At 42.5% G+C, this 27,451-nt stretch overlaps 2 protein-coding genes across 4 annotated transcripts in view; both read right to left on the reverse strand.

The window, feature by feature from the left end:
- The window catches only part of LOC109519623 (solute carrier family 45 member 4-like), a 29,986-nt gene extending 20,823 nt beyond the window's left edge, over nt 1–9,163 (reverse strand). The window contains exons 1-2 of one of the 2 annotated variants that reach the window (XM_019876279.1): nt 8,918–9,163; nt 8,248–8,303 (exon numbers count right to left, since the gene is read on the reverse strand). The gene's annotated coding sequence lies outside the window, so the exon portion shown is untranslated. Of the gene's footprint in view, nt 1–5,908; nt 6,033–8,247; nt 8,304–8,917 lie in introns of those variants that run through there. The other variant, XM_019876280.1, reaches the window with a different exon arrangement.
- A 2,330-nt stretch (nt 9,164–11,493) lies between these two features.
- dennd3a (DENN/MADD domain containing 3a) lies at nt 11,494–27,385 on the reverse strand. 2 transcript variants are annotated; one of them, XM_019876273.1, is made up of 30 exons: nt 27,206–27,385; nt 24,432–24,525; nt 24,172–24,327; nt 23,967–24,102; nt 23,774–23,889; nt 23,566–23,687; nt 23,386–23,497; nt 23,058–23,177; nt 22,547–22,645; nt 22,339–22,458; nt 22,134–22,249; nt 21,904–22,059; nt 21,569–21,665; nt 21,318–21,421; nt 20,533–20,738; nt 20,295–20,454; nt 20,071–20,227; nt 19,644–19,860; nt 18,634–18,713; nt 18,201–18,380; nt 17,962–18,132; nt 17,727–17,856; nt 17,388–17,495; nt 16,027–16,124; nt 14,756–14,910; nt 14,533–14,599; nt 14,197–14,269; nt 13,995–14,113; nt 13,663–13,800; nt 11,494–13,390 (listed from the first exon to the last, which is right to left on the reverse strand). In XM_019876273.1, exons 2-30 carry the CDS (start codon nt 24,510–24,512, stop codon nt 13,196–13,198), a joined length of 3,789 nt encoding a protein of 1,262 aa, XP_019731832.1. In that variant the 5' UTR covers nt 24,513–24,525; nt 27,206–27,385; the 3' UTR covers nt 11,494–13,195. The 2 variants fall into 2 exon arrangements, with proteins under 2 accessions (XP_019731832.1, XP_019731831.1); XM_019876272.1 differs by having other exon boundaries at nt 23,566–23,696; nt 24,432–24,527.
- Nucleotides 27,386–27,451: the final 66 nt, after the last annotated feature.

Below are 27,451 nucleotides of genomic sequence, written 5' to 3' on the forward strand. Positions count from 1 at the left end.
CACACACACACACACACACACTGCATTTGAAATGAGAAAAACATCCTTGGTCAAGTGAAAAAAAAGCAGAAGTCAGGAAGTTGAGACAGTAAGTGACGTTAACGGGCAGTTTGTCCTGCATCCCAGGTAATCTGGTCAGCGCACAAGTTATTATCACTCACTAAAATAGACCACCTTGTGTATTTTCAGCCTCACAAATCTGGTGCGGGTCTGTGAGACACAGGAGACGTCTGTCGTCCTCACTTGTCCCTGGCCTTGAACTTTCAAAAAACAAAATGGTCAGTTTATAAATAAATAAATAAATAAATAAATAAATAAATAAATAAATAAATAAATAATTTTTTTAAACATCAACGGCATAGTGTTTTGTTTGTTACATTCACTTGGCGGCTCAGATCAAATGCCCTGACATGCTGCTGTAGTTCCTGAGCCCGCTTACTTTCTTGCGACCTTATCCTCAAGTCACCTTTTCTTTCTCACGTGTGTTCATTGTTGTCAATGTCAGCCACCCATGTCCTCCCGAAAACCCCTTAAGAGCTGAAGTGTAATTCCATATAAGCCGAGCCCATGATGTGGCCGCATGCACAAAACCACACATACACTCAGTGAGGTGACCGCTACTGGTCATGTCCATTTCTACGCGGGGTGTAGCACAGACATAAATGTTAAAATGGTTAAAAGGGAAGCTGCAGTAATGTGTGCTTTGTTGTACACGATAAAGAACATAGGCACGTGAATATTGTTAAATATTCTGTCTACGTCTGTTCCTCCACTTCTGACATAGCGCCTCGATGCTATTTGCACGGTGTTTTTCATGGTTTGTTAGGATTAAGTGAGCAGACTTTCCCGAAGGACAGTCATGTGTTTGCTTTAAAGATACAAGATATAATTCTATTTGTTGTACATTTCAGTGGAAAGTAAACTTCAACTGGAAGTGTCAGTAAACAACTTGAAGCCTCTTTTTAGAACAATTGTCAGCAGATAAAAGTTGTGTCACTCTTATCCCAATGCATATTTGGATAGATGAAATCCAACTCCAATGTAATGTTATCGTTCTCCTATCCTGTCTATTTTTCATCCTGTTCTCTTTTTCGGTCAATGCTCTTGCAAATCGTGCTCTGTCTGACTGCATTTCATAATGCATAAATATCCACCGCAGTACAAATTGCAACTAGGGAAGTGTATCACAGCAAAGTCCAGCGGGTAAACAACCGAGTCAGGAAAGAATTTTGTGGCTGATGGTATAGAGACATATCGAGGGAAGAGACTAAGGGCAGTTAAACTGCAACATTCAGCAACCTCGGTCATGTAGAGACTGTGGAGTATACCACTACAGATCTGAAACAGCAAACAGGGTAAGCTAACATTCACTTGTATGTTGCGCCTTCGCGCTGGATGCTACAGCATTATATTTGAGTCTCCATTTTTTACGAATGTTGGCCTCAGTCTTAGTCAGTTTAGGCAACATGAAGTTTCTCAATTGGAGGATAACGCAGCCATGTAACAGCCACAAAGGACTTCCATGACTGAAGAAAGGTAACTTCTGTTTGCGATAGAATTCCGTTGCTTTCAAACGATGCTTGGATACTGGAAAAGAGATTCCTGCTTAGCGCTTCTTGGAATTCATTCAGTGATACTTAAGCCAGACCACAGGGCATGGCACAGTACGTTTTAAAGACAACAGATTACACCGAAGCTCGTTTTAGTGTAAAGTTGCGGAGAGCCACAGAGGACCACTTTCAGTCGTTCGTTCATCGCTGTCACAGCACAACTTGAGGCAGTGAGGAGCCGTGATGCAAAACCTGGCGCGGATCCATATAACACTGGATACAGATGACAAGACCTTAGGATCGGGTTTACACAGAGTCGCGCACATCACTCTGCATGCGTAGAGAATGAGACTCATCACAAGCCTTCCCGAAGGCAGACGCTGACCTGTTCTGATGTAAGGGAGCAGAGCAGATCAACATTAGGGAGGCGACTGTGGAGTTGATTTACCCTCCACAGTCTCCATGATGCTGTTCTCGGGCTCTTTCGTTAAGGCTGACTAAAAGTTTAAGATATGGCTTTCTGTAAGGAAAGACAATGTTACGCAGGAGGAAACTAACGGAAGTGCAGCACAGCGGAGAAAGTGGAGTATAAAACTGCAATGTCCAGATCTTAAGACACAGCAGCAGTGTAAGATAAAATTTGAGAGGCCAAACAGATACACACAGCAGGCTGCGCAGGCAAAACAAACGACTTTCCCTTTCTGCTCCTTTGTATTCCCATGGAAAAACATCCATATTCCCAGCAGCGGGAAGCAGATGGATCTGAGAGAGAAAGAGAGAGAGAGATGCATTTGGGTGCATTGCGGCCGCAGTGCAGTAAGTGGAGAGGAGGGCACATGCGCTTCAACGTGCGCGCCAGCGTCAATGACAAATCCCGTACTCATAACACACGGATTACCACAATACTGGCAGTTAGAAATTATGACATAATATACCTGCTGTTCGCATGCATTCACATTCCATGACGGGTTGAGCAAGAAACACATGTAGAAGAAAGTAAACAAGTCCATATGTAGTCACACCTGAACCCCAACTTACCTGAACAATAACCTTGGCTAACATGCCAGTTAGTTAGCATCCAGAATGGCCAACATAGCAGCTAGAAATTTAGTCAACTGAATCTCTCTTTTGTTTTTTTTTTTTAACCAAAACACAAAAACAATGAGAATGTAGGATTTAAATGCATTATAACGTCTACCAAAAACCATTTAACCTGATTTAGTTTAGTTTTATCTGACCTAACAATCAAGCTAGTAGCATCCTGATTTACCCGAAAAGCAACCACAGCAGTTTACAAGTAGATTAGCTACACGAGGCTGCAAAAACAATTGCCTTTGTATCAAAAAGAAGAACGACAATAAAGGGAAAGGGAACATTTAGAAGATGAGCTAATACAGACCAGTTTGCTTTATTTTTAGTTTTACCGCTGCACTACTAAGAGGCAAGCCTGTAATCTGTCTGGCCCAAATAATGACTTGGCAAGCTAGTTAACATAAACACACCACTAAAAAGGGAAAATGGAATTTCGACTTGTTATAACAGCTAGTTCAAACCATTTTGCCTGATTTATGGTTTTATCACAGCTAACATGGAAACATCCCAGACAAGCCAAAACCACAGCAGCTAGCAATTTTGTTCGCTGAAATATTTTTTTTTGCCTCCTAAGACAAAAACAACCTCACGGGCTATAATAGACAGGGGCTTGTAATGCAAACATTAGTTTATTAAAGTCAATCAACACTTCATACTAGCAGGTGCGGATAGTAAGTGTTAACTACTCATAGCTGAACACTAAATGGTAGATAGCACTATTATTAGCATTTGTATTTGGACAGTGTCACTCTGTATGTCATTCTTTACAGCACAAAGTAACAAAATGGTTACAGTCCTTGTTTCCAGCATGCATGATTCATAAGGCCTTTAAGGCAGGTGGGGATGGGGGGGGGGGGGCACTAGCAGCAGGGTCATCGGAAACCAGAATTAACCTACAAAAGTCTCTCACAGGGTAGCCAGATTTGCACTGGGCTCATGATAGCGGCTGCTAACTAATTAATGGCAAGCTTATCGAGGGACTGAAAGAATCCAAGGCAAACATGTCCAAATCTAACCAAAACCAAACTGTACCAAAACATATTAAACTGAAACAAATCTGTGAAACAGAAGATGGTTAAAAAAAATTAGGAGCTCAAAGAATTCACATATATACACAATTGACCCAGTTCTGCAATCAATTAATTTCATGGACGCGACCACGGAGATAGTTCAGTCATCTGGCCCAAAAAGCGGCCATCTTGGCCTTAAAAATAAATAAATACAAGAGCCACAAGCAACCCATTGATTCCACCAAACACCCAAATTGGCTTAAAGTTTCAACGCCTTGAAGTTCAACCTCAACTTCAACATCCGTACAATTGGAAACTACGTCATGGAATATGGCCAGTACTGTATAACAAGCCCAAACAAAACGCTATTCACTACCACAAATGTTTGCATACTTTCAAACTGGTTCCAATCAAAACAGCTTTGTGTTCATAAGACGCCTAAAAACAGGATTTTGCACCTTGCAGGCTTGGTTTAAGACATTGTTGTTTGAATCAAATTTGTGCTGGAAAAACAGTAGAAGTCAGGGGTCTTTTTTATTTTTTTTTGTGTGAAAATGATTTCCACAAAACTGGTCGAAGCACAAAATGTTGGTGGTGGTCCAGATAAAGATCTGCGGATGCTTGGTGATTCAATGACATCAGTTCAAGGCTTATTGTGCACAGAACACTGGTGATACTTTGATTTGTTTTCTGTAGAAATGTGTTTTTTGTGCAACGTGCTTCAGAAGATAAGCATTTTTTTCCTATTTTCTTCAAGGGAAAAAATACATTTTAATTGCATTTACAAATATTGGGGTTCTCTGGAATACCTGCCGAGCCTTCAAGTGTAAAACCAAGCAACAACCAAGTAAATCTGTTGTTGACTGTATATTTCTAAAAATGGGGCAAATCGGCCTGCTAACTGTCCCAATGCAGTTTCTCCGCCCATGACTTGGTCGCGAGACTGGCGAAACAGCCGTTTTATTCTCTGGGTGACAGACGACACTGAAATTATCATGCTAAACCCAAACGCTAAGCAGAGCTGCGGTGTTAGCACGGGTTAGCGTGAGCTAACAGCGTTGTCAGTGTTATCTTCCGATAACTGACAACTCAACTGAATGACTGGAACGGTCAGTGAAGTTGTCTATGTGAGTTAAGAGGAATGTGTTCGCCAATCAATCCACTGCATGCACCACATGCACCAATCTGCTATACTACGATAATTGACAAGCGTAATTTGGAGGCATGGCGAGGAAGTGTTGCCTCCCGAAGTGAATAATGCTTTTACTTCTTTCCTAAGGGGTGGGCGGGGGTGGGGGTATCCTTTATCCTTTGTATTTTGACCAAATAAAGAAAAACATTTTTTATTAACAGAAGGTTTTTATTTTGTAATTGTGTAACACCCCCCCAAAAAAAACATTGCATGGATCAACTCCACAGGTGTGTTTTTTCCCTTCGCTTTTCTTTGCATAAAATAATATTAGCGTGGTGATGAAAGTCAGTACAGCATAACAAGGTCAACAATTAAAAAAAAAAAAAAATCAGCATCTAAATGATTAACTCCATTAGTGTGCGTCACACCCTGTTCACTTGACACTGTGCCCTCACCGTCCGCATCTCAGTCGGCGTTTGCTAACCCAATACACACGTCTGTCCACGCTGCTACATACAATACGACTTCAACAATAATGAGAAGTCCACCACCGATTTTAACGTAACTAGGCGCTGCATTATGCGATTGGATGAATCTGTTTTTTTTTTTACTTTTATTGTACAATTTATGATTCATTTGTGATTATTTAACCAATTTAAGAAAATAAAACATTGATATGCAGATGTAAAAATGGTCATTTTACCCCCACAATATATGATCCTTTACAATAAATTAAATTGGCCAATCGCTTTTTTAAAATTCATTTTAAAAGATCTCTATAATGAACAAATGCATTTCAATTAACCAAGTTTACGGGAAAATTTACAGGGAAAATTAATGTGACAACTATTAACAGGACTCTTTATTAAATGCTTTAAGGCTCAGATTAAAAATACTGACCTGAAGAAACAATTCAAGCATGACAGTAAAAATATGCAACTTAAGCTACTGCCTGTGCAGTTAAAACAACCACAGACCATTTCCAGAAGACATATTGATTGTGACACACTTTGGTATCAATGCGCCAAACAGTAAAAATCAAAACAACAAACAAAACACAACACACTCTAGCATCCACATGCAAGTTAAAAAGGCCTCCAGGAATCTTGTACTTGTTAACTGACCTTTACTCGGATCACATCAGTTTTTGCCTGCTGAGTCCACAAAAATGCATTTAAGAAAAAAAAAAAAAAAAGGCACAAGGACCTGTTTAATCCTCAGTAGCTCAAGCCTTTTGACTCCAGCAGGATTCACGCGACTTCTTTTATAGCCACCACTGTGTATGTGTGTGTGTGAGAGAGAGAGAGAGAGAGAGAGAGAGAGAGAGAGAGAGAGAGAGAGAGAGAGAGAGAGAGAGAGAGAGATGTAAAGGAGATTGGAGGCCTATAGATGGTGTTGATGCAAGTGAGAGAGAGACGAGACACACACACCCAAACACACCTTTCTTTCCAGCCTCATACAGGTTTGTGCACAACAATTTACCACCAGTTGGTTATAGATTATCTTCCGCACTAGATCAGCACTGCAGAGTGTGTGTGTGTGCGTGTGTGCATGCATGCATGGGTGTGTGCGCGTTCTTTATTTCAGTCTAGTCTAACCAACGACCATTAAATCCAGTGGGACATCCATTTTCAAAGACCTCAAAAGGTCCTCAAATGAGTTGGCCTTAAATGCTGACACTATTTTCAACCAGCAAGGGATAATTGGTCAATTTATTTTCAAGATGGCGTTAAGACAAGAAGAAGAAGTTTCAAGGAAGCGGACTTTTGTCCAGTGCTAATCGTTTCGGTGTCACGAGAGTCGGAGATGACAGCCAATAGTCATGTGGATGACTCAACGGAAGTGCTGGTTACGGGTTGAAATTCGGGTAGGATGCCACTTCCTGTTTTTCTACCCTGAACATGACCTGAGCCAGAACTGGTACTGACTGTTGGTCATTTTTGTCAACAAATCCCTTGGAATTCAGTTTGGTGTGCTTCCGCGTGGTTGTTTGGGTTCGCTTCAAGTAAGGGCGACAACAACCTTCACAATCAAAAATACCATTTGACGATTCCGATATAACTTCAAATTCAATAGTCATCACTTTTCAGTGGTATCGCCGATGTTCTTCACTTTGAGCTTCGATCATTTTTGTCATCCTTGTCTGGTCTTTTCTGAGTAAACCCCTATCTCACCGAGCGGCGAACAACGGTGAGCGTTTTCGAAGGCAGCGGATTTTGTCAGGATTTGTCATTGGTTTGTTCAAAGTCGCAAATGTTCGCCAAACAGTCACCAGATGTTTGTCTGTAATTTTCTTGTTGCAATTTTTTTTTGAACATGTTAAAAGAAATGTTGCTTAATATTCTGACATTCCAAAAAGGAATTCTCATTATACAACTTTTCGACTTTTGTTATACAGTACAAGATTGTGACTTTTTTTTTTTCCTCACAATTCCTGCCAGATGACATTTCTTTTACTCTGAACTTTGTACTGACATAATCCCGGCAAAATGTATGGATGACATGAATGTGATTTATCTCAATTGTTAATGCGTACAATATGGGGTGGTTGTCCACCGTCACGGAACACATGTTGGAACTTGCAGTTTGAAATTCCGACGTTCATGTCATCTGCTTTTTGCAGATAATGAAAGAACACGAAGCAAAGCATGTAAACAACTTGTTTACAAGTGCGCCGAATACTTTCTTGCCGTTGCATTTGTGCACACGAGCGTGTGCGCGCATGTGACAACTTGTGCCGGGATGCATCAGGCTGCTTGTCACTACGTCGATGTGCTGACTAAGCAGCAGTTGACAGTCAGCAAATATTTCATTAAGAGGAAGTGGATTGCTCCCACTTCAGCTTGCAGCCATCTGCAAGCGAAAACCGCAAAAGCGCATGAACGTGGAATCCGAGTGAGACGAGTGCAGATGCTGTCGGATTCATTCGGACCCTGTCTGGGCCCAACAAGGCCGTATTTTCAAGAGCCTTGTTGAGTGGATCTATTCAGTATTGTTCTGGTCCTCATGTTTGTGGTTTGTGCAGCACGGGAAAGAGTCATTTGTAGCCGCTTTCTTGACAACCTCGTATTCTTAGTCTGCTGACCAACGACATGAATGGAAAGCAGTGTACATGTGTGCTTGTACATTGAGACCAGAGTTCCCGCAAAATGGTCTCCTGATGAATCATCCACCTAACCTGCCTATTGTGACCTGTTGTAAAGTTGAAAAAAAGGATAACATTTATCTAAAGTTTTAATTAAAAAAAAAAATCACAGATCTCTCTCTCTCTCTCTCTGAGGTGAAGGAGGCCTATTGTATTGTATTGTATTGTTTTTAAGGAATGGTTTCACTTGCATTACACCTGTATTAATGTTTGATACAATAAAAATGATTCATCCCATTGCCAGTTGCGTAAATATGAGCACCCACAAGCTACTTTTTTTTTGCAGAAATATAGCAGACAATAAATAAGACAACTCACCAAAAAGGGTTTGAAAGCTTCATAAATGTCGTTTCATGCAAGCTGCCGTCGTGGACCTGCACGCAAACACACACGAAAGGAAGTGAGACAACAAACAGATAACACAAGACTGCCAACCTTGTGCACTGCAGTCACTGTAATAGAGAAGTTGGCACACTAACACTTCACCATTTGCAAACACGCAAACATCGATTCTCTGCAGCCAATTAACTATCGTAGCATGACACGCACGTACACGCACGAAAAGCACATCAAAAATGCAACGAGTCACCTTGAAATGTCCACTATTAACACCTATCTACATGTAAAAACAACACTGTATTGTTTCTACCTGTCACTTATGTGGTTAAGTTGCTAATGAAGAGGCGGCGAATGAGGCTAATGACACAGCTAATCTTTTTTTAGTTCAATGTCATTAAAGACAGTAAAGGTCAAATCTGTCTGTCTCGTTGTAAATGTTTTCCCAACAGTCAATTCTCCTCACTCGCCCCTCCATCCTTCCTCCGCCCACTGCACCAGCAACCTGAGATGCTGCAGCCGCCGGCAGGAGGCTCAGCAGAGGCGACCACAAAAATGCTTCATAACACCCCCCCCCCCACGCCGCAACTCTTCTGACTCCACGCTGCCCCGCGGATCGACTGGCTTCACCGAGCCCGGACACCGGACTCACCACGCCGGGTCGTGTCAAGCCGCCGTCTCCGCCGTGGTGTCCGTGAGTCGGCCGAGCTCCACTGCTACGCACTTCGGTCACGAAGGTTCCGACCGGCCGCGACTCAGGACTGCAACGGCGAGGTCTCAAAAGCGCCTTTAAAGTAACGTCGGAAGAAGCATACGTCGCGCTGCCTTCCGTCGACGTCATGGGTGCTTTGCATAAAACAGGGCGGGGCCTACTGCCTGCTGGTGGAGGAACACAAACGAGCATAGTTTTTAACTCGAGTGTTTTAGCGACCAAAACCAAGTTATATGACAAATATTAATACACATTAGCAACCAAACTGAGAAAATATCATTTATCTGTCTGTATATATTAATCTTTACAGGCACATAACGAGTGAAATGTCCTTTTTAACTCCTCCGTCTGTTCCCTACATAGCAGCCTGCTGACTAACAACAGACGGAGAAAAAGACAAATGTAAAGTACAGTGCTGTGAATTGTTTGCATATGTGATCCGTTCGTCCTTGTAGTAGGTCTGCATTCCGTTGAGAGGTATTCTAATGTTTACAATCTGTAGGGCTTTGCTAAAACAATGAGCATAATCAGCATTTCCAAATACCTGTCTGTGTAAGCGCAGTCTTCAAGCTTCTGCTAGAAAGCAATACATGTCAGGGAAAGCTTACTAGAACAACGGAGCTTTATTCTGTGTTAATCAGTGGTATTTGGCACATAATGGTGGCAAGTTTGTACAAACTTAACTTTCACAATTGGTTAAGTCTGAAGAAAGCCACCTCCAAGTTATATCATGAGAGTGTGCACATTTGGGACACTGCATTATTAGTCACAGTACTCAGGGATTGTTGTTGTTTTTTTATAGTAACCAGCTATTTGACTAACTAAATTAACCAAAAAAATCAATTTTAATTCAGCAATTTACGGCTTAATGAATCCAACAAACTGCCACTTTTGATGATGTGAGGACAAATGGGCCGTATTCGACCAACTTCTCTCTGCATCATGTTGCAAATTGAGTAAGCATCAGGCCGATTACAAACCCAATTCCAATTAACTCCCTAAGACTGTAGATGATGCCATCCCTAAATTCCTTGCAATTGTGCACCGAGTAACATCGTCCTTAAACTGGTGACTATTTTCCCCACAAAGTTGTTCACAAAGAAGTGAACCTCACCCCATCTTTGCTCATGAATGACTGAGCGATTCAGGGAAGCTCCCTTTATACCCAATCATGGCAAAACAAGTTGTTTTTTTTTTTAACGACCTGTCCCAGCTGTCAAAAACAATAAACTTGATCAGTTTGAACATTAAATATCTTGTCTTTGTAGTACATTCAATTAAATTTAGTTTGAACCTGATTTGCAAATCATTGTGTTTTTATGTATGTAACTCCAACTTCACTAGAATTGATTTTGTGGGCGATTGTTGATGCTATCAGCTGATTTTACGACCACAGAACAGGTTCTTGCTGCACCTATAATGCAAATATTTCGGGGTGGGAAAAAATTATTTCACAATTCTGTGTAGAGGGCCTCTGCTATGTAAAGTCAAGTGAGTGCAGGCAACATTTCGTACCAATAGCAACAGTGCACAATTGACATATTGTTGGAATGAACTCCTTTCTCCTGCAGGTTATCATTTCTTTTGCTGAATATAAGTTACTTGTGTCATGGAACAGAGCAAGCCGTTGTCGAGGTAGTCTTTTTTTTCCCTCCATGGTGCTCAAACACTGCAACAGTGTGCTTGCACTTACCGTAAACCTGTGCTTCCCCTCATGTGAGTAATGCCCTGTAGATTAATGGGAACGGATTTGAGAGTCGCAGGGGAAACAGAAACCCCGCTTATCTTACCAGACCAGCGAAGGGGTGTGGGATTTCATTGCTTCTGGTGGTGTCATGCAGTGCAATAATGATCCAATGTATAGAAAAACATCAAGGGGGTTTTGTGTCCTAAAAAGGGACAAAATGTGCATTTTTCTTTACAATTTAAAGCAGATCCACAGGTGTCTGATTAACGTCTGTGACATACTTTCATCAAACAGCAACTGCTGTGTGTGCAGGGGGTGGGGGGGCATGAGCACTCAGAATCAAATGTATTTTCACTTGTCAACATGCGGCAAACAAACACAACAAAACCTACTCCAACCATGTTGACAACTTGACCGAGCAATCGAGAAACTTGCTGTGAGCTAATACTAATCTGAAAAGCCAATAAAACTCAATGCAGATCTGCTTACCTTGCAGAAAGTGGAGTCCAGCAGTTGCTCAAAAATGACAAATCTTCACCCAACGAAGCTGCCAAGTCATAGGTGAAGATTACGCAGAGGCAATACAGTTAAAATAGATCCTGCATTTCAATCATTTGAACGTGTATTATCAAAAAGAAAAAAAAACCTAATACTACACTTTATCATGAAGAAAACGGCAAACATAGATAAAAACTTCTTTGGCCAGAATACAAGGTTTTCTCCAGCAGGAACTTGTCACTTTTTGTGCCCACTTAGAAGCATCAACAGCGCCGTCCTGTGGTACAAAGTGGCAACCGAATGTGGTGGACAAACAACAAATGCACGAGTGTTGACATTGCACATTAAGCGTTTACTGTTAAAAATCTCAAGTGTTTTGTACACTTTCATACAAAGCATCACATTCCATCCAACAGCAGCATGTGTTAAATTTCTTCCGCCGCAGCAGAAAGTGCCATTTAGATTGCAATAGAAAAACAAACACGATAAAAAAAAAATGCCAATTGATCTCCAGTACGGATTAAATAGTGAGGTATAAATATGTTTGAGGCATATGACCGTAAAATGATTTTTCTTATTTGTTTTTATTTGGTTCATTTGATTTCCTTCATAAAAGTAAGGGATTGAAGATCCCTCAAAAACGACACATCTGATTTTGCCGTTCACACACAACCCTGACACGACCTCCGTGGGGTCAAATTCATCCATACCATTCCACGTTTGTTCTTTAAAACAGAAGTGAGGTGAATTTTAATAAAAGCCGAACTTTATACAATGATGGTGAAAAGAAAAAGTGTCATGAGGACCATGCAATTTCTCTGAAATTGTACTTTTTCAACTGCAAGGCTTTGTCTGGGCTATTCGGTACAATATGGCTAAAGCAGCAATCGTACAGACTCCCGCACAATTGCTGTATTGGAGCTTTAAGAAGACCACCTGCATTTTACACAGAACCTCGCAAAGGCAGGATTATTCCAATAACAGGTGGAAAAAAAAAGAAAAAAAAATGCAGGTGCGTGTGACTGTGAGAGTTGCTTTTAACACAAGCAGGCAGTAGAAGTGCTTGGTGAGTTTTCAACTTCACACTTGCTTCCCGGCATTGCGGAATTCATTCGAAGGTGTCCCCGTCATTCCGTGTTGGTGCCATTTCAAGAAAAGCAACAAGATAAAAAAATACCTGATTTTACATGTATTTGTTTGGACTCTGAGATGACCTCTCATGGCTGAAAATTGCAGTCAAATCCATTCTTGCATTTCATGGATGAATGGTGCCATCCATTTACACAGAAAAGTGACGTGGAAAAAAAGTCAGAAAAATGTTGGTGTAAAATTGCAAGGTCAATTTTGATCCAGGGAAAACAAGATGGCAAAATGACAGATCTAGCGATTGTTACAGCTCCGATATCTTCAAAGGCATAAAATGATCCAGTGCAGGTCAATTTTTTTTTTTTTTTTTGCCGCTGCATTCCATGCAATTTACACAGAATAGCAACATGAGGAAAATTTGGACAAATGCCTGCATTTCGAAGCCTCTGTTTCAACTCCCATTCTATCCCCAAAGCTGTCCAATTACTGGGTGAAATTAGTGTGCCAATTCCATGTTAGTGTTTTTTATATAAAAACAGGTAAGACTGAAGACTGAAAAAGAGTTGGAAAAAATGCCTGCTAAAAGGCAGCAACAAAGTGAAATATTATGGTACATATAACTGGTAAATAACTTGTGTAAGCTCATGCTGGGTTAAACCGAGGGTTATTGTGTCTTTTACCATTCTTTCATGACCACTTTGGCAAAGAGGTGTCACTCGTGCAAAACTCACGGGCGGAATAAAAAGTTCCACTAAATTGTATGAATTCACAGCTGGAGGCCAGGCCTGGCTTACTTACAAAAGCCTCCACATAATACTACTGTTGATACTGAGGGAATAAGGTCGACGCTGAAACCGCTTTTCTGCGTCAGTCTCCATTTTTCCGACACACGTGTGGGCAAGTGAAAGGAATCATGTGAGGATCCAATGATTTTTAAACAACACTTCCTACTCCACCTTCCAGATGGCAATCTTCCCATCGTGCTGGGCGGCGCCGCTGAGGACGTAGCGGTCCTCGGCCGAGCACAGCGTCGTCACCTTGTCACTGTGGCCGTGTAGCTCCTTGAGGACCTGGCGCCGCTGCGCATCCAATATGTAGACCTTCCCTTTGCTGGAGGAGCGTCCGACTCCGCCGACCCACACCTACGGAGGGAAGCCACTTTGTGATACATCTTCTAAAGTGGATGACAGGCTCTCAATAGGTTTGAGGTCAGGGAATGAGTTTTCTCCAGTGACACCAGCAGGTTCAAACAGCTGTTTATGAGATGCTCTTGAAAAAGAATGCTTTTTGTTGAAAAACTTCCTTGATATACTTTTACCAGCACAAACAAAGCAGTGTGTGTGCTTTGACATCAGTGCGTCACCGGTTTTTGCAGTAAACGTTGCCCAAATTGAAGCATTAAGCGAGTGTCAACCTGGTTTTTCACTTTAATCATGCAGTGACATCCAGTGCAGTCCTGTAGTGCCACTCGGTGGTAGGGCTTCGACGCGTCTTTCGTGGGCCAAATGCATACGTCTCCAGAATCAACGCATATGCTCCACACCTCCTCCCTCTGACACACACACACACACACACACACACACACACACACACACACACACACACACACACACACACACACACACACGCGCACACACACACACAGACAAAGATGCTGGTCGACTTTCAAATCGTCCAGATTTCCAAACAATTGTCCTCATAGGATATAATGTCGTGTGTGTGTGTGTGTGTGTGTGTGTGTCTTACCTCAGGTAACAGCAGTACAGCGCTGAATGTTGCTGCAGAGCCTTTGTGTTGCTCGGGTAGGTTCAGACGATGCTTTAAAGAGCCATTCCTCCACACCTCCATAATGCTGTCCCTGGAACCTGGAACAAATGAGGAGTTGAGAGTTGAATGTATTTCTTTGGTGGCTTTTTGGAGCAAATAAAAGCGACAGTGAGACACCTACAGCACCACAGGGTCACGCTGCTGCAGTGTACTGAGTGCAGGCGGTCACAGGAGAGGCGAAAGTTCTTCTTCACCTGAGGGGTTGACAAAGAATGTGTACTGTCATTGGATTTTTTGGAAGAAACAAGGACACACATTGTTATGTTTTCCCTAATAATTTGTGGGGGGTTTTCACATTAAAAAATAATCATAAAAAAATCTTGAAAGATGTTCACGTTACTTTTATGACCGCTAGGCAGTAGAAAATCTGACCTCAAAATGTTCCACAGAAAAGTAAAGGAAAAAAAAAAAAAAAAAAAAAAAAATTTTCTGGAAATTTTCTGGAATAAAAACTGACTTGCAATGTGGAAACATCCCACGCCATGACGGTTCCCTCTGTGCTGCAGGAGTACGCCACCTTCTGACTGAAAGAAAATACAATAATGATGGCGTGATGAGCAAAATTATCATAGTTAAGGATTAGAGTTCATTGCGTGGCCACTGTTATGCCTATTGAGAACATGTATTTTTTTTCATAATTCTTTTCCCAAAAAAAGATTGTGTTGCCTGCATTAGTTCACCTGTATTTGTCCGTCTCGAGGGCCAGTCCGGTCACCTCGGACCTGTGATCTGTCAACTGCCTGTTGCAGACCATGGCCACCATGCTGATTATGTAGATGACGGAATCCTCGGAGCCCATCCACACTTGGTCTTTGTCCACAGCCAGCATGCAGTTCTGAACCAACACAATGAAGGGAAAGATGAAGCTTGGAATAGAAACAGCACCTGAATTCTGGAGTGGATGGCAACTCATTTTCTCACTTCCTCAATGTCTCCACTAGAGGGCAACCATATTCCACAATTCAACAGTATACTGTATTCAACTTGTCCGAGCAAAGACCAGGTTTCTTGTAAAACCACACCACTGTGCTACTTTTAACAGAAAACCGTTGAGTTGGTTATTGGGATTTTTTTGCGGGGGATAACACTATTGGGGGTTGGGTGGGACATGCCACAAATGGTGGCTCAGAAAAGCCACGTAATAACGTGGCTTAAAATCTACCTAATTCGCCAGGCAGGTCTTTTGTGGTGTCAAATACAGATTCTGAATAAAAATCACAAATTTCACAATCACAATAAATGTTCATTACACACTCTTAACTGTCATAGCTGTAGAAATACTTTTGACAGCAATGTACCAAGCAATCAGGTATTTCGGGTATTTTAAGTTTCGTACCAAAAAACAAGTTTGAAAATTATAATCTTGTCGGATTTTTTTTTTAATTAAATGGGTCAATTTGACCCACAACATAATAGGAGGGTTAAATGGACTTCAGACTCTCCTAATCTATGAAATAACTCAACTGAAACACAGGAGAATGATCTACTTTCCAGTTTCATAAAGAGTCATGCAAACGTAACCGCGTGTGCATGGGAAACAGCCAAGGTAACATATTTCATGTGACATAAGGTCAACGAGACGGCTCTTCGGTGAAAAAAACACCCTGGACACAAAAAACACGTTTAAGGCAGAGTACAGCAAAGGAGCCAAAGTTAATGGGAGGAAAACTCATTTATGTGAAGCTGATGTCAGTGGCATGCGTGTGGCTTTTTAACGGCCTTAGTTTGCCCGGTAACAAAAGGCACTCGAGTGTACAGATGGAGGCCAAACAACATAACTGATCTGTTATGTGGACATTTCTTTCTACTTGGAGATCACAAATGTGTTTCACAGTTGGGGAAAGTGTTCCACTGCACATCTATTTGCTTTAGCCATTCGAGAATTTGTGTGTAAACAGAATTTCGCGCCCACTGTATTTTTGGTGCAGAGTGCATGCTTTCGCTGTTTTACCAGTCTCGCGTTGCCGACTTGACAAGTGTGTGTCAGGGACCAGCTGGAGGCGTCAAACACCATCACCTTGCCGCCACTCACAGACACCCACAACTGACCTGAAACAAGCGAACACGCGCAGATACACACTGTTATTTCGCCATACTCAATGAGAAGTTTGTCAATCCTCCCGCTATGTTACGTGTCAAAATCATCCATGAAAGAATGTGCAGGAAAAAAAAAAGCTTCTTGCGCTGGCCTTATTTTGTTCTTCTTTTTCTGAAGCATATTTTTAAAATTACCTTTGAATTGGCAAAGACCTAAAGTGAGTGAAAATGCAGAAGGTCACAGTGACCCACTGACATTTTTGGTGCGTCAAAGGAACAAACAACATGATGGTAGAGAGGGTCAAATACTATGACAATGTGTTCTAAAAAATGCAAAACAATTTGTTTTACATTTGAAAACACCCACAATGACGAAACACGTTGATCCGTGAACATTTTTGTGTAACTAAGGGTTTTTCCATTCATATTCCATTGAACCCCAGTCATACTGCCGGTAATTTAAGAGTTGTTTCATATACCAAACAAGGAGTGTGAACCACCACAGACAGACCTAAGCACTTTTGAATTCTAAAAATTCCTTCCTTCAAAAACCGTTGGAAACGCTCGCTGCAGTCCAACACCAGCTGGCTTCAGCTAACCGTCAGAATCTTGTACTCCAGACCCCAGAGGTGTATATATTTTTTTAAAACAAGGTGGAGAAGAGAGTGCGAAACGTGGAGAGAAGGCGAGACATGGGAGGGATGAAAGGAAGCTGTTTGACAGGAGAAGAGGGAGCGCCGTGGCTACGCGCCAGGAATTCAACTCAATGACCTACATTCAAACCAGAGCGGAGCGAGAGGAGAGGCTGACGGCCATCGTCTGAATGGTCACGTTTGTTCTTTTCACCCACACAGATGGCTAAGAGGCGACAGGAAGAACTGAGTCGCCGAGTCAGCCTGCCACCAGAAGGGCGTCTTAAGTGGCACCACATGCTCTCTGGAGAGCGTTTGCTTCTTTGGTACACGAAAAAGTTCATTGGCCATTGTGACCTGCTCATGTTTAGGCTTTACAAATTAAAATAATATTAACAACAACAAGGTTCATACATGAATGTAGATTTTACATAAGCCATATCTGCTTTTGAATGATTATCATAACTTAAAATCATAATCTCTCATTTAGTTTTGCTCATCCAGAGGACACCGGAAGAGATGAGAAAGTTCATGTCTTTTTTTAATCAGACTAATTGACATCACGGCAACACAGGGTCAGCAGGGGAGGGAGTGTCCACGCGTGATGTGATGACAAAGGTCACAAGTGTTTTGTGTTCGTTACCTGGCGTGTAGAGAAGAACGTCAATGGCGCGAGGCGCGGCCAGTTCCAGCGAAGGGTTGATTTTGTGCTTGAGCGTCTCGGCCGTCGTCCTGGGGACCATCATCGGCACTGGAGAGCCACAAACCAAGGCATTAAAAAATAAAAAAAATAAAAACACTTTTTTTTTAAAGAATACAAACTTGTGTGACGTAAACCTGACAAGAAAAGTGGTACAATATGACAATGACAATAGCTTGATTTCAGCAATCTGTAATCAAACCAGGTTTATTATTTCCTCTGGGAAAGCAGTCTTGTTTTACACTGTGAAATGAACTGGATGGCATTTTGTTTTTGGTTTACCTTCCATCTTGATGCGGTCAAAGTGAGCAAGCTTAGATGCGGCGTAAGTGGCCTTGTTGCTCTGAAGGCTGCCCACTACCGCATCCATGAGCAAGGCATTGGTCAGGGCCTGCTGCATGTACTGGGGGTCCTGCGAACAAACAAACAAACAAACATAGCCGCTCTACATGTGATTTCACAAAGGAAAGACTCAAACTGCCTGTTTGTCATCGTATATCCCCTCATTCGGCGCTACCTTGTGCTGGTCGGCCATGTCACGACCAGCCCACATCTCTTTGACCATCAGGTTCCAGAGTTCCGTCTCCGTTTTCAAATTGGCCTCAAAGGCCTCCTTCCTGCCCCGCACGCGCAGCTTCAAGCTGGGGATTCGCAGTAACAAGAAAGGAGCCGAGGACACTTTTACCTCCTGCGGGGAAAAATCAGAAGGAGGTAAGTGTGCTCAGTGTTGTTACGTCATACCGTTTCTTCTTTTACCTCCAAATCCCTGTATTGTGCCACCTCCACGTAACCGGGCCGCCCGTCGGTAAGCAGGAAAAGTCGCCGCTGGGTCATGGCGAGCTTGCCCACGCCGCGGCTCGTCTTGACCGAGGAGGACAGCTTGAAGACGCACTCGCTGGGTTCGATGTGCTCCAACACAGATGCAGGCAAGCATACCTGAAATAACAAAGACATGGTAAAATAATAATTCAAAAGATGAAATATATAATTGCAAGCAGGTGCAAAAAGGATGTTAAGTATAGGATGAAATGTTCAAAGTTGGCAACAATGACACCTCTGTAATTCTTTATCATTTGTCTATTTTGACCCAGGAGGACTAACAGAGACCTTTTGTTAAGACAACTGGGAACTGATTTTCAATTGTGTTCACAAATGCATAGTTTGTCTCCTTAAGGTCATGGATACACACTTCCTGTGCCTCGGCCTCAGTTTCTTTCCAGATGGTGTAGAAAACGCGAAACAACTCGGGGCCAACCTGCTTCTGATGCCCTGAAATGAACAACAAAAACAGAAACGCATTATCTTGCATTTCTTACTTTGTCGTCATTAGAAAGTGTCACATTCTAAGACAAAACTGGCATCAATATTATAAAGGAGGTTTATGAGAGAAAAAAATTCCAGTAGAGTCATTTCTGTTCAAGCAAGCAGTAGATGACAACCTGAGGATAAATTCGAGCGCAAAAAGCAATCAATTGCAGCTTACTGGGCCGTCCAAATAAACAAGACACAAAGAAAAAAGGGAAAGAGTTACAGCGAGCGATGCTTAACTGTTTCTGGCTTGCCCCCTGCTCGAATAATATTTACCGTCTCCAGGTCTCTCTTATCTCTTATTCTTGCCTTGTTCTAATCACTCGCAGGAATGCCGTGAGGTCAAAGCGGCAGCTCTTGACAATGCACAAAACACCCCCCTGTGAGTTTCTTGTGTAATGTAGTACAAAGGCAAGAAAGAAAATTAGCCGCTGGGAGTGGGTATGAATCAGAATCTGTTTTTATAGAAATGACAGATGACTTCATCACAGGAGCACAAATTGACATCCACAGGTCCTGCGTAATGTCTGCTTTTCTAAAAATAATAATTAAAAAAAAGAAAGTGTGTGTGTGTGTGTGTGTGTGTGCTGCAGTAGAAATGTATTGAGAGCTTGATGGAGAAATTTTAAGAACAAGTACACCCTAATAGTGGCTTTCGGCATTTATTATTTATCCACCTTCGAATGAGGAGAGGTCTTTATATGCACATTTTTTGGAATACAAGTCAAACAATTTTACCGGTCTCCTGGACTCCAGTTTGTAAAATTTGGAATTTTCATAGAAAGGCAGCAATGTTTGAACCATATACAGAGTACATGCACGCACAAGAAACCTTGTGGAACTTTGAGGAGTGACTCAAGGGACAAACGAGAGGTTTCATGTCAAACTTACCAACAGTGAGTGCATCAAAAAGTCTATAAATGGTCCCCTGGTCTTTCACCATCCCGGATTCCTGGACGCACTTCACAAACTCATCCAGCTGCATGTACTTTTTCGGCAGCTGGAAGCGTTTTACGGTGCCTTCCTCGTGCTTGGTGTCGTATCGCTCGCGTTCCTGGTCCCGCTTGAGGCGGACGATGAGGCGTTTCAGTTCTGGCCGCCTATCCGCCTACGACAAATGCATTAACAGTCACAAATTATTACTTGGAGAGGACAGGCGATACAAATGTGACTTTTTAATGGCTTGTACACAAATACTTGAGTCCCGGTTACTATTATCCTTTGTGTGTTATGACCAAATGATATCAGAAGAGACTTTTTACATTAGACAACGTGGGAACTGTAATCAATTATGAACAAAATGCATAAAATTAAAGACCTGCAAATGGTCAGCTTCTGGCAGGGAGTCCACAAGAGATTTAACCATCTGCAAAGGAAAGATGTCGGAGTCTGTCTTATAAAGACCCTGAAAGTCCTCTAAAGCGTCCAGACGTCTGTTTGACACCGTGTTGACCAAACCACGCAGGTAATGATACCTGAACAAAAGAGGGACCCATTAGAATTACAAACATGTCAACTTAGTTCTGCGTATTTGCTCATTACCTGGCCAGCAAGGCAGATTCATCTGGAGAAGTCGCGCTTATAGCCTTGCCCAAGCTTGCAACCATTTCCGAATAATAGTTTTGGACATAATGATACGCCAAAGGAGGGGGGAATTCGGGAAGGCGGAAAACCATCACGGCTTTCTGTGGACACTTCAACCCTGGAACCGATTAAAGGAGGAACAACTCGTGGGTTGATTTGAGGTGACAACAGCTTTCTCGTCTGCACAAGCACCCACCAATGTCAGGGGTCATCTTCCGGAGAGAAGCTGGCCTAACGGGGCTGATGGCAGTGAGAGACTCGTGGGACGGCTGGTCCAGGTTGGGCATGCTGGCTCCCAGGCGCTTGCTCAGTCGGTTGTCCGGGCTGGCGTAGCTGCTGTAGCCATTCCAGGACAGCTCCGACATGGGAGGACGGCGGGGCGACTCCGTCACGCCGCGATTCCTGCAGAAGGACGACCATGGCGGTCAAATGTGGTGTTCGGTTAAAATGGAGGAGTTTTAATGAAAGTGGCACAACATACTCCTTTTACGTCATGTCATATGTAAAAATCAGTATAACACAGATGAGGATCTGTTATGAAAAGCCTACAAAATATGTAATCCATAAATGCTCATAATAAATCATTAAATGAGCATTTGCTCCATCGTGACATTATCATACTGCCTCTCGTAAAATTGGTTCATGATTTAAATGTAAATGGGCCCCAATGGAGGAAAAAAAAAGGAAAAAAAAAGGGGAAAAAAAGGCTCCCTGGCCTAAGAATAAAACTCCTCCTTCGCACCACCCAGATGGTATTATCTACAACATACAGTCAGGAAGTTGACGAAAAGCTCAACTGATGAAATATTTTCCAGAAAAGTAAGCTAAAATTGGATTTTTCGGACAGTAAGCAGGGCCCGCGCACGTTTCCTGTGCCTGTCAGTGACTTTTACAAGTGATAATTATACCCAGAGGGTTTGGAACTGCATCGCCGTTTATTGTTGCTCTGTCCCACGGTGTGCGGATCACAGCAGAACATACCTGTGTGCTACGTTGCGCGTCCTCTGCTCCATGCGGCTGAAGCTGTCCTGTTTCCTGTTGAGCCTGTCTCGCAGGAATGAGTGAAAAATGTGAGTGTCTAAAACCTGAGGACAGAACACACACACACACACAAAATTTAAAAAAAAAAAAAAAAAAAAAAACAACAACCAAACAACCAAACAAAACAAAACAACAGCAAAGGTCAGTAATTGCAGTGCTCGTGTGACATGCTTGCGTAATTGAGAGTGTACCTTCTTATAAAAGGGCTGGTCTGCTGGTTCCCTGGTCCGCAAAAACTCCTCACTGTTAAAAACTCTGTGTTCGTGGTTGAGAAAGTCCTGCACCCCTCTGATAGAAGACACATGGTGGATATTTTCATCATTTTAACAAGACTCTGAATCGAAAACAGCACCATGCATTTTCTTTCTTTGAATATGGAAGAAACTAGAAGTAAAAAAAAAAAAAATCACTAGTAATTACCCATAATATGTCCCCCTAAAACCTCGACCGATGGAATCATTTTGTTTTTGATTCATGTATTGTTTCGTTTGTACTCGACAAGACTAAACATACGGTACACACATGCCTGAAGATGTTGACCAAGAGCTCCAGGCAGATGTTTTGTATCTGCTTGTTGAGTCGTCCTTGCCAGACTCGCCGCTGAGCTTGCAGAGCGATGGCATCGGTGGCCGATCCCAGGTGACACTGCTCCAAATCGTAGTGAAGCTGGAGCGACTCAGCTCTGAACATGTGCCCACACACAGAGCGATTTTAGGGACCAAGCACTTGGACATTAAGACATGATTTTATTGTTACCTCGAAATGAAACACTCAGCTGCGGTCAGAGGAATTGCGGCTAGGTCGATGACGTCGGCCCAGGATGACTGAATGATACCATCGTCCATATTGACCAGGATGAGATCTTCTGTCTCCTGGCATTACACAACCAAAGACGTGACATTCAAAATGTCTGTCACGATAAAGTTCACATGTGGTCTGGATGACAAATTTGGGTCCTCACCGCAGCCACTTCTTCGAAATGACTAATGTGGCAACCCATCAGGAAAGCCGTTGGCGCCATCAGGAAGTCCAGCATTCCTCGAGACAGCACGGGAACATACGGGTGCTGCCAGGTGAGAGGCTGCATCGGGAAGGAAAAATAAGTTAGATAAGAGATAGGAGAAACAATTCCAAAACTGCCGGCGGCGTGACGTTCCTCGGTTACTGACCTGCAGATAAAGCAAGAGGCACTCGGCAACCAGAGTGAGTCTGGCCCAGTCGGATGAGAAGAAGACTAGCCGTTGTTCTTGGAGGAGGCAGGACAAGATCTTAAAAAAAAAAAATACATAAATAAAAAAAATAAACTAGGCGGTCTGGGGTGTTTGTTTCCAAAGATGTCAGAAAGCTGGCGTAAAGGAAGCGGAATTTACTCTTTTGTCCGAGCGGGTCAACCCTTATGGCCTCTTGTTAATACAAACGAATGTTTTTTAAAAGGTTCTTCTATGTCTATCTTTATTTTATGCATCATACAACCTTGGTGGTGAAACCGGAGATCAGGACATTCAGGGAACATAACATTTTAGTGAATAGCCCATCGCTAGCTTTCCCCTTTAGGGAGTGCTACACTCAAGTTCAAACTCCGGCCAGACTTGTGTCGACAAACACACAGATGTGCCGGTCTACTTTGTATGTTGAGCAATCACAACTGTAAAAGAGGAAAGCCAAACCCGGGAATCCTACCTGGAGGAGTGTTGTGTGCGAGAAACACAGCAAAGGCAAGTGCAAATCCACATCGATGATGGGGCCGTCATGATCCTCCCTGGATGGAAGAACCACCAGCAGGGGACGCAGGCTAAAGGACTGACACACAGAAAGAGATTGAGTCTGAAGAATAATGGAATAAGATGTTGTATTTCTTCAGAACGTGGCCAACTTGAAATATATTGCTAACCAAAACAAAAGCGCACGTAGAGTGTTTCAATGTGGAGTCTTGTTGAGACCCCTTCTCATTATCGGGCTTAAGCGTACCATCGGACTAATCTGCAGTTTAGCAAAAAAGTTTTCTGACCACATGTAGTTGTCCAGGAGGTGGTAAAGGGACGAGGGACAACTTGGCGGAAAACTCCTTCATGGTTTCCGCTAAGTCGGCTTGTCTCGCAGGCCGCAACTGGACTAGCAAACTAAAAGAGTGGAAAGAAGACACATCAGTCGGTCGCCTTTCAAAAATGGGAACGCTCCAATGTATTACCATGACAGGCAGTCCCTCAAGGCGTTGTAGTAGGGGAACTTGGAGATGACGCACACGGCAAAGGGCGAGAAAAGACGGCATTTCGATGAAATCCACCGATGGCCGTTCTGGAGGGCAGCTTCCTGATAGGACTGGGCAACAGCCAATCAGAAACAATGACGTGAAAGCACTTGAACAAAACAAACTGTGTCTTGGGACACGCATCTACCTGGACAGCTCTGTAGCACTGCGCTACAACTCCATGAGTCCGGTTCCCCAACAGGTCGGTAAAAACCAAAAAGTGATAAGCATCTTCTCTCAGCTCATTGGCCAATTGAAGACCACCTGACCAGCAGAAATAACGAGTGAAAATATTCTGGTTTTCAAGCTAAAACCCAACATGACATGCAGCGATCACGTACCGGGAAAACAGAGCTGGGGCAAAGCGATAAGGTCCAGATCTTTCGGCACGCTGATGTCCTCCGTCGCCGAGGATACCTCTGAATGATTGGCGGCTCCTCCGTTATGCGTCAAGTCTGGAGCGCGGTCCCGCCTCTTCTACAAGAGCGGTCAAAATGCTCCAAATTGCTGCTAACTTTCTTTACAATGTTCCACATTACAAAATACCTTTTTGATGAAGCTTCTCCGCCTCTGCACACGGCTAAAGGAAGGACCAATCACATGACCGGAATTGGCCTCCTTGGAAACAAAAGGCGGGATATGGACCTGCAGTACCTCTGCATCCAGAAGGGGAAACTCCACAAACTTATTTTGTTGATGAAGCTAGTCCCCAGGCCCCACAAAAAAAAAAAAATTAAAAGAGTTACACAGTAATATTGCAGCTTGACAAAAAAAATAAATAAATAAAATCCCAAAAATATGAATACCTGGTACACGTCTCTGAGCTTATCACTGGAGGCTCCAACCACCACACATGCCTCCAACAATCCCGAGGGTACTTCCGCCATTGCGACACATGCACTCTGCAAGCAACAAAACGGACGTGGCATGAGAGGTGATGACATCGCAATAAGAGTCAAAGTTTACTGTATCCCACCATGAAGCTAATAGACCTCCGTCATTGGTGTGGGCTGTGCGATGAGCAAAATGTGACTCACTCAAGTTCCCGGTAACGTGTGCGCATGAGCGGCTCCAACGTGAACCAATTCAAAGCCGGCACCATTGCCCCATGATGTGGTGACACACACATTTCTGTATTCATATACAGCCCTTTGTCAAACTTCCTTCCTGATGAACTTGGCGATATACTCGCACAGAATTTTTAAGCAAGGCTTGCTATTTTCAGGAAAAAGGCCTCTGAAGTTGCACCTGTAAGGCTAGCGCAAGGTCTCTGCTTATCGTGCATCGAGTCCATGGATATTTTATTTTGTGTTATTAAACAACCACACAAATAGAAAATAAGCATGTGAGAAGCAGGTATTTTCTTTGTCCAATCGGGGTCACCATATGTACCTTGAATGTGTGTGGCTTTAAAAGGCAGAGCCTGGCCCGTGAGTGACGTGTGTCAGTGGATGAGAGTGTAGTTCGAAGTAACGTTTAAGGGCAGTTAATTTCCTTTCTGGCAAGTTGTGACCTAAGTAAACATCTGCGACTTGACTCACCTTTGCACCATGCTGTCGTAATCAAAGCTGAGAAGACAATTTTACCGTCTTCATTCACTGCAATTAGCTTCTTTTTACAATGATGACAAGTGGGGAAAGATTGTGGAAAGGTGACTCAGGCCAGGAATTTTTTTCCGAATTTCTACACCATGTGTTGGACATCCAAAGTTGCCCTGAATCTTCAATGTCGTCTGCAGTCTAAAGCAGTTTGGCTTTTTCGCATGAGCCAAACATCTGACTCGAATTAGTTACAGCTGCAAGCAAAAAACTCACCTTAACACACATATCAGCTTTTCACTTCTTCTCTTCTGATTGTTCTCATCTCAAATCTTTTTTTTTTGGGGGGGGGGCCTTCTCTGCTTCGTCTGTCTTTTTCTTACTTAACCTTAAAAAAAGTTTTTTTTCCTTAGTCAATTCAGGCCTCTACCTGAGTGTTGTCGTGGAAACGCACACTTAAATCACCCACTATGAGGCCTACAAAGTTTAAGTGTTAGTGGGAACAAGACATCAAAACACAACCCCTTAACAAAATGCATACGTGATTCTGAAACAAATAGTGGTTTGTTGCTTACACCAGCAAATGATAATGACCAGATGTTCCAATTTTTTGGGTTGCACTTCCTTGATTAAGGGAAGTTACAACAGTTTCTTAGGTTTACCCCGGTGGCGATGGACAGTCACCACATTTGCCTGTTTAGCAGTTCTATCTTTGCAATGATTCGCCAGCTGGTCCAAAAAAGCCCATATGTGTAATTTTAAATCTTTCTCAAGAAAAGAAAAAAAATGGTGAGGCAGCATTATAGCATACACAAGTTGGGGCACCTTGTCAACCTATATACCAAAGTTAACATTTAAATTATATAGCTTTTGCTGCCTTTGCCTTTATTTAAAAAAAAAAAAAAACCCTCACCAATAGCAACGAAGCTGAGCAAAGTGGGAGTGACGGGAACAAAACAAGTTTGGCCTCATATTTTCTCGTCAGATATTTTAAAGAACCGAAAAAGCTGTGGAAGCCCCACATGGAAGCTGTTATGTCACAAGTCAAATTAGCGCAATCGTTCATCTGTACTCAGCTTTTAATGTATATTTTTTTATATTTAACTTACATTTGTGTCGTACATTCACCCAAAAATGTATTTACTGTATTGGGGGAATGGTGTGTGTGTGTGTGTGTGTGTGTGTGTGTGCGTGTGTGTGTGTGTGTTTTTTAATGCAAACACAGTATGATCAGGGTCAGTTTTAACAAGGGTCAAGATTATCCTCATAATTGCCTATTAAAACGACAGAACAAATTGTAGTCAAAACCTGTCTGTCATGACTGTATGGATGATTAATCTCATCCATACATTAATCAGTGTTTCAGAGAAAACATTGCAGGAATTTGTCTTTGCAGGTGCAGATCTCGCACGTGGGTCAAGGCATTCTCCAACCTCTGCGTGACTTCTGTTCTTTATGTTTATCACGATTCTTATGCTGTTTCACCACTGTCCAGAAAAATTACACATTTACGGTATGTGCGGTTTCACAACAGCACACTTTTCCTTGATTGAACACACCGGTCAATCTTCAATCCATTCGGCAGACATGAGTCAAACTCAATCCAGAAAAGTTCACAATCAATTTAATGTTGAAACACACATAAGGAAGCTGTTTAAAACCAAGGCATAATATATAAATCAAAACTTTCATTTTACCAGAAAATAAAAAGCCCTGACAGTCTGGTTTTCAAATCTGCCCCTGTCAAAAAGGCGCAAAATTAACGTGTCATGGCAATAAAAGAATATACAGTAATGTATACGTAACAGTATACATAAAAGAAAACGTTAACGTATCCATTAAAGGAAAGCACAGCAACGTCATTGTTTCTCCAAGGTTGGAAACGTCGAGTCGTTAATTCCATTGAATTCCTTCTTTATTTTGTCCGTAAATGAACAAGAGAACGTCGAGTAGTTTCGTTAAAGGTAGGACAATTGGCATACGAGGGGTGCCTAGTTACGAGTGTAAAAAAAACAAAATAAAATGAAAAAAAAATCACTTACCTTCAATTAAACATTTCTGCACTGTTCCTTTTTTCTCCGCTGTTACTTCCACATAGCCCTGCGCTCATTTCGAGGTCTTCCACGGTACGAAGGAGATCCAAACGTGGCCACAGCAGTAGTTTGTTTTGTGGTGCTCACACAGCAGAGTGGGTGAATTTCGTAGAGTGACGCAAACTTAAAAAAAAAAAAAAAAAAAAACCTTTGCCCGCGAAAATGTGAAACTCGCTGTCATGTCCGGTGTACATC

Source organism: Hippocampus comes, unplaced genomic scaffold (genome assembly GCF_001891065.2).
Source record: "Hippocampus comes isolate QL1 unplaced genomic scaffold, H_comes_QL1_v1.1 scaffold244, whole genome shotgun sequence".
NCBI classification, from domain to species: Eukaryota; Metazoa; Chordata; class Actinopteri; order Syngnathiformes; family Syngnathidae; genus Hippocampus; species Hippocampus comes.

Bases quoted from the DNA above. Each gene is read 5' to 3' on its own strand.
- dennd3a (XM_019876272.1), bottom strand. From the start codon at position 24,512: ATGGCGGAAGTACCCTCGGGATTGTTGGAGGCATGTGTGGTGGTTGGA. The intron at 16,125-17,387 runs GTAACGAACACA...CGCTTGTTTCAG, and splicing joins CGTTCTTCTCTACACGCCAG to GTCAGTTGTGGGTGTCTGTG. The intron at 14,600-14,755 runs GTGAACTAATGC...ATTTTCTTTCAG, and splicing joins CTCGAGACGGACAAATACAG to TCAGAAGGTGGCGTACTCCT.